Here is an 11301-nt window from a genome sequence, read left to right as displayed (position 1 = left end):
CGGTGCATGAGCTCTTACAGCTCTTACTCCTCTTATAGAGGAGCTGGCAGCTCTTCCCATGGAAGAGGCCGAGGTGGCAGACATCCCTCTAATAGAGGAAGAGGTCATAATGTAATTGCCCAGATGGGTAAGCAGAAGCTTATAGCTTCAGACTTATCACATGATAAGGATAAAGATACTCCCGGATTCCTGGATGATATCCCAGAAGACCATCCGCTTGCTAAGGCATATCTTGATTATTTTCAGGAAAAGAAAGCCAAAGAATCTTTGGCTGCTGCAAAGTCTTTTGCTAATATTAGTAAGGAAGATTCCTCTAATTCTCAGTTTCATGAAACTGGTGAAAAAGAAGTTATACTTCTGCTTGAAGAAAAAGATCTTCAATGGAAAGATAATCCTGATTTTATTCTTCAAAGATATCTTAATAAGACATCTTTTGTTCATGGTTCTTTAAGACAACGCCAATTTTATGAAGGCTTGCTTATTTCTACAAAATCTGTAGAAATAACTCATCATTCTTCTAATAGTAGAGATGAGATAAATGGAAATTTTAATTTTTCAAAACTTGTCATCAAAAAGATTATATCTTTTGAAGAATGGGGTTTTTCCCCTCTTGCTGAGCGAGAATGGTTTTCACCCGCTCATAAATGTAATTTCAAGTTTAATTATTGGGATTATATTCATGGTTTATCTAAAGTTCTACTTTATGATAACGAGAACAAAAGACATTCTTGGTTCTTRAAAATTTGTGAAAATTGCTTCCATTCWCCRATWCCTAATTGGTTYTTCTCTTGGTGGAAAAATTTTGGAACTAGTTCTTCTATTTTTCCTGACCATATGAAATCTTATATTAAAGATTGGATGTTATATTCTCCAACCGTCAATGACTGTACAAAACTCTATCAAATTGATAGTAGTAATATTTGCCTTTTCTTTATAGAATTCGGCATTCCATGGATTTGGAAATGGAAGCCAATCTTTGGCTATGATCATWATATGATCCCTTGTCTTAAACGCCAAGGACTCTCAAAATATTGGGAGAAATTAGACCGTGTTTGTCCAAACTCTTCTTCTATTGAAGGAGCTGATCTTTATGAGACCATCAGCAAGARAATCCAAATTTATAAGAAAGAATTCGAAGATCGTCAGCAGACCACTACCAGTTCGGATATTCCAAGCCCCTTCCAACAACTCTCCCAGAAATACGCTGGTACTTTATCCAAGGACGAGATTGTTGATCTATACATAGAAAATATGAAGAAGGATCTGCATCAAAATCTTTCTCAACCTTCCGATAGTTCCATGAACTCTGATATACAGCAGGATGCTCAAAGCGTCGAAGGCTCCGAAGAGCTAGTCGTCTCCATTGATGAAGCCTTAGAGTCTCTCAAAGAYTCTATAAAGCAAAGTAAGTAGCTTGCTTTATTAGTCTTTTTGACATTTTGGTCAGTCTTTTTGACATTTTTGTCAAAAGTTCTTCACTTTCGGTCTTAGTAGCCGACAACTTTTATAAAGTTGCTTTTTCTTTTTCAAAAAGAATCTTTTGCTTTTATAAAGCAGATCAGATTTCTTTAAGCTGTGTAGCCAGCTGTCCTTAATAGGACTTTTTCTTTTAGTATTTAAAGGGAGGCATGTCTCTCTTAGTAATCAGAGTTTTTCTGAAGTTAGCATTTAGTTTCTCTTTTGCTTCCAGTTTTGTAATCCAGTGTGGTGAATAAAAGAAATAAGACGAACAAGCTTGCCGACAGAGGTCTAAGCTTTTTGTAAGTTCTTTGTTCTTACTTTTATATATCTTTCATTTTCATCGCCGCCTTCATGGCTGGCTAAGTTAGGACGTTGAGTTAAAACAATTTTTGATCTGATATTTCAATAGATTTACATGGATTGGTTTATATGTTTTTAATTTAGTAAAAATCTCTTAAACCACTAAGTCTACCTCTGTAATCTCTGAGACTGGTTGTCACCCGCTGAGGCCAAAGAGCCGTTTAGGGTATTTATAACCTTGGTTTGAGATTTGAGGTAAGTTTAGTTGTTTAAACGGTTTTTGTTAGATTTTGGGACATAGAAAGATTAAAAAAAGGGTTTAAAAAATATTTGTTAGTGAAGAGAGTCAAAAACGTCGTCTAAAGTATTTGGTTTATTTCTTATATACACACAAAGACACATGACGTCACATGTTCATTTATTGTGATTCTTTGGACTTAGAAACGATAAACAGAAAAATACATAGTTTGATTTCAATTACATCTGAAATTTGGATCATTTTCCTGTCTTTATATTTTGTTTTTTATTTAAACTCGTAATTATTTGTTTAATTATCTTAAGAAAATAAAATATCGTAACTTATTGACGTTTGTATCATGTTCTCTCGACATCTTTTACTTAAAAAGAAAGGAAAAGACGAAAAAATAAACAAACCATGTATTCTGGAATTTGAAAAGAAAAGAAAAGAAAATAAATAAAAAAGTGGAAGAAATAAAAACAACATGAAACAGAATCTTTTATTTGGGTTTTTGATGGGAAGGAAATGTATAGAAATGAAATATATTTTTTATGATCTTGAACTATAGAAAAAGAAAAGATACCATGTTGTTTTTATACATACTAAAAGCATATTCGTATAATGTAGCGAGATATATTTTGATTTTAATATTTTATTTTATTCTTATTCTTGTCGATATAATATGGTTTTACGTGGTTTTGATAAAACAATAATGTTTTTATTTTTTTAATAAAATATAAATTTGAAGATATCATAAAACTTGGTTGGATGTCTAATTGTTCAGGCGGTAATGTTAGTATCTTGTACCTGAACCGGTGGCTCATTGAAAAAATATACCGATATTAGTATCAAATTAACTATTTAAATTTTTTCGTTTTTAGTATAATTTTTTTGACTCAATTCTTTATTATAATTTAATTATGTTTAATAATGAAACAATTTGTTTTTGATTTAATAGTATAATTTTTTATAAAGATAATAATTAAGTATTTTGTTAGAAATCAATGATTATCATAATTATATTTTAGATTTTTTATATTTAAAATGAGATATTTATCTTATATTTGATTATATTTGTCAATTTATGTCAGTAAAATAAAAAAATTAATTGGTTATTTAATGAAAAGACGTTGGAATGGTAGAATGGTAAAAATAACTTCTAAAAATTCCTAAAATTTCGTAAAAGAACTTTCCATTATCTAATATGGTTTCATTATTGAATCATGGTTCCGTGAAATGAAAAAAACTCATGGTTTCATGATTTTATGAATGAAAAAGATCATGATTTCATTGAATGGTTTCAAGATTTCATCGTGTCATTAATGGAAAAAAAAACTCACGATTACATGGTTTCACGGAATGGTTTCAAGATTTCATGGTTTCATTAATGGAAAAAATACTCCTGATTTCTTATGAAATTGATGGAAGGAGTAGAATTAGTACTTGGGAATGGAGGGTTGGGGCGGGGTGGTGGCCTTAGCAATGATGTTGTCATTAAGAGAAAAAGATACCACTGCAGCGATGATGTTAAAATTCTGGAGTCCTGAAAATTGAGCATCGCAAATTATGAGCTTCAAGTTGTTCCAACACAATACTTTTCATTGTTAGTTACAAAAAGGTAAAGTTTTAGACGAACGAACTCCTCTAACTTAAATTTCTAGCTATGCCCCTATGTATAGTGAATGTTAGTTCTCATCCAATACTTTGGCTATATTTCTGGGAGCGAATATGAAGCGCATGGATACAAGTTAGGCCTTGGAATGAAAGACAATTCCGAATCCGTTTTGTCTACAAAGAAGGAAGCTATAAGTAATGCAAATTATGAATTAATCAACAATACCAATTATTTAATAATTTTTTTTTGAAATTTTTTTTGAGATGCTTTGACTTTATTTCCAAAATCTATTTTTAATATTCAAGTATAATATCAAATGTTACCATAAATAATTTTTTTTAATTATCATCGATTGTCTATAAATATTTTTCAAATTTCAAAAAACAGCGATAATGATAATAAAAGGATATACAATATCCTTTTCTGTCAAATTATTGCAGTCTAACGTTACCTGATAGGAGGAAAGGTAAGAATGAGAATTTTACCCGATAAATGAGGGTGATGAATCTCACCCGGTAAGCACTTAATGGGTTATACACTTTAACGTTAATCCTTTTTTATGGCAAAAAAATGTTGTCACATAAGATAAGTGACTTTTATCAGTAAGCGTTTGATAAACGACCCCTAAATACCATATTAATTAAATATCCAAATTAAGGTGTAGGTAGCCAACAAACTTCCTACAATGATAAAAGAGACCTTGGAGATATAGATGTATAAAGCAAGGATCAAAACATATATAAGGATGTTTAATTCCTTAATAGTTTATTTATTGGATGGTACATTATGACATTATATATGATCAATTGCCGATGAGTTGGAATGATGAAGGCACTAAATTTAAAACATTGAGGAGGCCTCGAACAATGATGCCGATGAATTGTAGTGGGGCTTGCAGAAATCCTGTTGATGGCAGTGCTGCGTTGCAATTGGAGAGTGGTGTAACAACACGTACACTGCAATTCGGCGACAGAAGGTTGCTCAGAGGAAATTGAAGCGGATTTAGAGTTATACCAAACATTCCCGATCCATTGGTTATGGCCGAGGATATCACATTTCCACCACATGATACATCAATCAAAGCATCTGTACGTTATATATATACACACATCAATCAATTAGTAAAGTAAGTAAGTTTAATTATATATGAACGTGATGGAAGGAGTAGAATTAGTACTTGGGAATGGAGGTGTTGGGGTGGTGGCATTAACAATGACACTACCATTAAGAGAGCATGATACTGATCCAGAGATATTGATGAGGTTTTGGAGTCCTGGTAGTTGAGCATCGGCTAACTGTAATGCCAATGCAACCATGACAAAAATTGCAACACATTTCAAACCTGCCATGACCATATAGATTGATATATCAAGATTTGCAAGGTGCCTGCTTCTTTTGCTTATGCATGTAACACTTATTTATAAGGAGAGAATTAATTCAGATCTGTTTTGTGAATCAAACTCATCCACAAAGTCTTTGCAACTTGGTGTATAAGCGCACGCTTAACACTTAGTCGTTGGGAATATAAATTGCCTTTTGTCAACTCGTATCAAATCAAAATTTATACTTACTTTTAATCCAATTAATYCTGATCCAAAAATAACATCATAACATTAAAATATTTTTTAATGGAATTTTTATTGTAAAAGATGAACAAAACTAAGGTGATATTTATTTTTTAAAAGTACCGAAGTTTAAAATTTAAATCAATAAAACTGWTTATTTTTGTAAATTGATATTTTGTAATTTTATACAAATGTTGAATTGACATTTTATAGTTACATAAATACCTTGATCCGAATTTAAATGCTCTAATAATTTTTAATCCCACTGTAACATTTCAAATCAATTATTAAATCAATTAATATAATGAAATAATTTATTAAAAATAACCACTACTAGGAATATATAATTAAATAATATTAATCTTTGATATATTAATTAAGTAAAAACATAATATAATATCTTAACTAAAATTGAAATTAGATTAATTAATTATACTTATAATCAAATAAATAAACCAATTAATAAGTAAGCTTTGGGCTTCCTCACGGCCTACAAAGTTTGGTCCAGTTAGCACCCAACCGTCCAAACATGGCTTAACCCAACATGAGCAGACCAAGACCTAAGGCACGAGTTAAATCCCAGTCCACTCATGACCCGCTCACCATTGCAACTCAAGCATCCTGAGGTTTGACCCCAACCCCCCCCCCCCCCGGGGACCGGCCTAAGACCTCCCTTGTGCCACGACGCTATCCAAAAGCTTTGAAAATCGCTTCTTTGTTTCTTAAACAATTTTCGTCGTTCTTCTTTCAACAAACCATCAATACAAATTAGTCTTAAATAATTGCATAATACCAAAGTCACCACCTGTTGACGTATTTTTGCCAAATTGGTGGCCATCAAAGGCACCATTAAAGGTCATCATTAACATCACCATAAACCGTTTGAATACAAAGCTTGAATATTTTCTTGACTCCAATTAGTGCTTCGTTTATGTTATTCATGGCATGCATCATGAGAAATTTTTCTTTGCGTATAAAGCTATACGCTTCTCAAGTTGATTCATGATTTATGGAATTCCGAATTTTGTATTTCACACCAACACATCGCAATCTTGAAATTCACATTTGATCATGATTTGGGTATTTGTCAAATATAAGAATTTTACGCGCATTCCGCAGCGACGATAAATTTTGCAAGGGAAGACTGAGCCGTGTTAAAATAAAACGTAATTTCTCAGTTAATAATTAATAAAATCCGATGTAAGAAATGGAACATATTTTCATAAGTGGTAACTTGCATATATTCATAATCTTTTAGTGTTAGGGTGAGTTTGTGATACACCTATAATAGTTCTGATATTATATTAACTTCAAGCTCATACGACGTGCTCCACAACCATATCACTATTATGGTTCGAGTTTGGACTTCAAATATCAAAAGTGTTTGGAGGTTCCAGGTTCAAATCCAAGAAGTAATAAAATCCTCTTTTGGCCATGGAGGTTCAAATTCGATGACTTTGGCTACCCGCAAAGCAGGTGGCTACCACGATATTAGTCTGCTCGCATTGCGGGTTGGATATCTAGGTTAATAAAAAAAATACCATATCATTAAAAATCCCAATAGCAAGCTATTATATATTTTCTATAAAAATAGGTATAATTTTTCACAAATGCATCCCTCATCTTAAGTAGTTATAGTAACTTTCACCTCATAAAAAATAAGATTAATTACCATCAACATTATAAGTTGTCGAAAACGCATCATCTCTTCTTATCAGTATATACTCACATCTTTCTTACAATTTAGCATCTTCTTACCAACGTGGGATAACAAAGCCAAAATCGCATTTCAATATTTAAGAATACTCAATCATCCAATCCACATATCCTTTCTATTTCAATATTTAACTTATCACCAATATGAGATAATTAAAACTCATCCACAATTCATTATTTGAGAATGCTTATTTCTCATGGTGTTGTCTCAAAACCTTTTGTTCTTTTTCACACACACACACACACACACACATATATATATATATATATATATATATATATATATACTAGTTGTCTACCCACGCAATGCAGCGAGATGTAAAAAGCTCATTAAGATAATTCAATTTTGAGATATCAATTTCCTTAAAGATGTAAAAAAAGCCTACTATATTTGTATCTAATTTAGATTCAAATATACATTCATCCAAAATGTTGGTGTTGGTAGGTTCTACAATTATTCATAAACCCTTAATCACAACCCGAATGACTGGAGCGGTGGGGCAAGATACAAGCATTTGCCAAGGACTGGAGCGCTGGAGCAAGATACTCGACCCGAATCACAACCCATCTTGGATATATTGACTCAAAGAAACCCTTAAAAGCAAATGGGTTTGTTAATGTATACAACTATTGTAAATGTAGATCCAAAGCTCCGAAATGTCGACCTTTAAAATAAGCAGCTAGCTCAAACCCTAATAATAAAATAGAAAGCCAAAGGAAGACCTTTATACAAGTATAAAAATATGTGGAAGTTGTAAGGGTGACGATGCGACTGGAGGAGAGACAATGAGGAACGACAGAGGCGAAGAAGAATGTAGTTGGGGCAATGGAGGTGATTGGGAAAAATCAATAGTGAATTATGAAAATCTGAGGTTTACATTTGAAATGGTAAGAGAGTTTTTTATGATAAGATGAAAATCTTGGTAACATAAAGGGTCAAAATTAGAAAGGGGTAAATGGTTTAAATTTTCAATGTCTATTGGGAACCAAAACTAAATATGTAAAAGATAAAACTTAAAAGTATGAGTTGTAAAAGGTGAAACATTGTTGAGTCGTACCATATGCATAAATGACTTGTAATTAAAACTTTTAAGACTTTATGCATAAAGAAGCAGTACCTTATGCATTTAAGGTTGTTTTTAAGACTTTTATCAAATATGTTTTATAAGGTAGTATAGATATAGATAAAGATTATAGCAATTCTTTTCCCATAAAATATAAGATTAATATCAACTCTATAAGTTTGTCACACATGCATCCCCTTATTTTATTAATATATACTCACATCTTTCTTTTCGTTTAATATGTTCTTACTAATTTCAGATAATCAAACCTGACACCATATTTCAATATTTTTGAATACTCAATTCTTATAATAAGATATCATTCTTGTGGTTTTCACTTCAGTGTGTGTATTTGGTGCATGTTAGTTTTCATCCAATAAATATGTAAGAAATCCTTTTTGTATATAAATATGTGTGGATCAAAGCAACCAAAAATAAAAGGTGGGTTATTTTTTCATTTTGAAAATCAAAACATGACATGTAAAGAAAGAAAAGTTGAAAGCCAAAAAGATAGGTTTAATTTAGGCATGCATTCACTTGTGCATGGGTTGTGGGGATCAGGGGCGGAACCCATAGGGGCCTTTGGGGGCCATGGCCCCCTGCTTTTATACTTAAATATTATAACTAAGCTATTAAAAACATATACATTAAGTTGTTCGGTTGTACAATGATGTACAACCTACATACTGGAGGTTGCTGTTTCAAATCACATTCCAAGCAATTTTTTTGCACTTTATTTAATTTATTAATATTTAATTATATGTATTAGTTTTTATATAATATATTAATTATATGTAAATATAAGTTTTTAAAGTAAATTACACCGGTATTACTATTTCTCGGTTAATACTTTGAATGTTTAAGTTTTTAGAGTAAATAATATAATATATTAATTATATGTAAATAATGTTTAAATTGGTATTACTATTTTCCTGTTAATACTTTGAATGTTTCGAGTTTTAATATTACATTAATCAATCTTTTTCTAAAATTTAATAGTCTAAAAACAAATCATTTGGATTTACAAATTTTTACAATATTATAGCATTTTCAACATATTCTTCAAAAAATTTCCAAAATGGATAATTAAAACTCTATTAAAACCAGGCTCGAGCTCCCCGCCCCAGTCAAATAAAGACAAAATGATATGTCAATGACCTATAAACCATTAATATCAAGGATTCTTAACGGTGTGAATATGATGAGAAAAAAATGATTCTCTCTCATTGTAATCAATTTTTGTTTACACTCTCTCATGTTTTCTCCGTTTTGGAGAATTTTGGAGAGCCTATTGGAGCAAAAATATGCCTAAAATCTCCATTTTCTCAATTTTAAAAAATATATTGAAGATGCTCTTATATTTCGGCTCCCCGGACTACAACGGTTGTGTTCCGCCCCTGGTGGGGATCACCCTACTTCAACCCTATATTTCTACAAAATTCAACTCATATCAAATCATAATTTATACTTACTTTCAATCCAATTAATCCGATCCAAAAATAACATCATAACATTAAAGTCTTTTTTTTAATGGGATTTTTATTGTAAAAGACGAACAAAGCTAAGGTGGTATTTATTTTTTTAAGAGTATTTAAAAATCAATAAATTTGCTTGTTTTTGTAAATTGGCATTTTTATAACTATACAAATGTTGGATTAACATTTTATAATTACATAAATCCCTTGATCYGAATTTAAATGCTCTAATAATTTTTAATCCAACTGTGGCAATTTTAATTAAATATTAAGTCACTTAATATAAGGAAATAATTTATCAAAAATACCCGCTACTAGCAATATATAAATTAATAACAGTGATCTTTGATATATTAATTGAGTAAACACCTAATATAATATCTTTACTAAAATAGAAATTAGATTGATTAATTATACTTATAATCAAATAAATCAACCAATTAATTAATAAGCTTTGGGCTTCCTCACGGCCTACAAAGCTTGGTCCAGTTATCTCCCAACCGTCCAACTCCAACCATGGCTTTAGCCCAATATGAGCAGACCAAGACTTAGGCCACGAGTTAGACCCAGTCCATCCACGACCCCCTAACCATCGCAACTCAAGCTTCCCGATGTCTAACCCTAGTCCCCCCCCCCACCGGCCTAAGACCTAACTTCTTAAAATAAACCGTTAACACAAATTATTCATAAGTAATTGCATAAAACCAAAGTTACCACCCGGTGACTTTTTTTGCCAAATTGGGGGCCATCGAGCCACCATTACAGGTCATCATTAACATCACCATAAACCATAGTGAATTTTTAGTTGTATAATAAAAGATAATGGAATCAACAAAAAATCATTAAACCAAAGGGCCTTTTGCCTAGCGGTATTTGAGTCATTGGTCTTCTAGGAGGTCAAGGGTTCAAACCTCACTAAAGGTGAGAAGGGTGTGAGTTTATTTGTTCTATTTTCCGTATATAAATATTATATACTTAAAAAAAATCATTGAAAATGCTCAATGTTGTTCATCAAATTATTAGTATCTCCTCAGTCACTCGTTTACCAGATCACCAGAGGACTTTTTATTGCTTTATGAATAATGAATTAAAACCCTTTTTCGGCTCAACACTGAATATAAGGGTTCCAAATTGTGGTTGAGCCACCCAATAAACTTTCAAACTTTTAGAGATTGGCAGATTAGTCCCTCTCCACTCTCCTTCTTCCATTTACCCGATAAATGAGGGTGATGAATCTCACCCGGTAAGCACTTAATGGGTTATAAACGTTTACCGTTAATCCTTTTCGATGGCAAAAAAATGTTGTCACATAAGATAAGTGACTTTTATCAGTAAGCGTTTGATAAACGACCCCTAAATACCATATTAATTAAATATCCAAATTAAGGTGTAGGTAGCCAACAAACTTCCTACAATGATAAAAGAGACCTTGGAGATATAGATGTATAAAGCAAGGATCAAAACATATATAAGGATGTTTAATTCCTTAATAGTTTATTTATTGGATGGTACATTATGACATTATATATGATCAATTGCCGATGAGTTGGAATGCTGCAGGCGCTAAATTTAAAATATTGATGGGGCCTTGAACAGTGGTGCCGATGAATTGTATTGGGGATTGCAGACTTCCTGTTGATGGCAGTGTTGTGCTGCAATTGGAGAGTGGTGTAACAACACGTACAATGCAATTCGGCGACAGAAGGTTGCTCAGAGGAAATTGAAGCGGATTTAGAGTTATGCCAAACATTCCCGATCCATTGGTCATGGCTGAGGATATCACATTTCCACCACATGATACATCAATCAAAGCATCTGTACGTTATATATATACACACATCAATCAATTAGTAAAGTAAGTAAGTTT

General features: G+C 31.9%; 2 protein-coding genes across 2 annotated transcripts in view; both read right to left on the bottom strand.

The window, feature by feature from the left end:
* Positions 1 to 4327: 4327 nt before the first annotated feature.
* On the bottom strand, positions 4328 to 4993 carry LOC112525330 (phylloplanin-like). The gene is made up of 2 exons (XM_025135418.1): positions 4792 to 4993; positions 4328 to 4700 (listed from the first exon to the last, which is right to left on the bottom strand). Exons 1-2 carry the CDS (start codon positions 4967 to 4969, stop codon positions 4417 to 4419), a joined length of 462 nt encoding a protein of 153 aa, XP_024991186.1. The 5' UTR covers positions 4970 to 4993; the 3' UTR covers positions 4328 to 4416.
* A 5883-nt stretch (positions 4994 to 10876) lies between these two features.
* Positions 10877 to 11301, bottom strand: part of LOC112525331 (phylloplanin-like) — a 4049-nt gene continuing 3624 nt past the window's right edge. Inside the window, exon 2 of the mRNA XM_025135419.1 lies at positions 10877 to 11249. Within this exon, the coding sequence (XP_024991187.1) occupies positions 10966 to 11249 (284 nt within the window). The 3' untranslated portion in view covers positions 10877 to 10965. The remainder of the gene's footprint in view (positions 11250 to 11301) is intronic.

This window comes from Cynara cardunculus (assembly GCF_001531365.2).
Source record: "Cynara cardunculus var. scolymus isolate 2C chromosome LG 13, CcrdV1, whole genome shotgun sequence".
Classification (NCBI taxonomy): domain Eukaryota; kingdom Viridiplantae; phylum Streptophyta; class Magnoliopsida; order Asterales; family Asteraceae; genus Cynara; species Cynara cardunculus.
This window is presented reverse-complemented; position numbering and strand designations above follow the sequence as displayed.

Coding starts and splice junctions, on each gene's coding strand:
- LOC112525330 (XM_025135418.1), bottom strand. CDS start 4,969: ATGGTCATGGCAGGTTTGAAATGTGTTGCAATTTTTGTCATGGTTGCA. Junction 4,701..4,791: donor CCCAACACCTCCATTCCCAA/GTACTAATTCTA, acceptor TATAACGTACAG/ATGCTTTGATTGATGTATCA.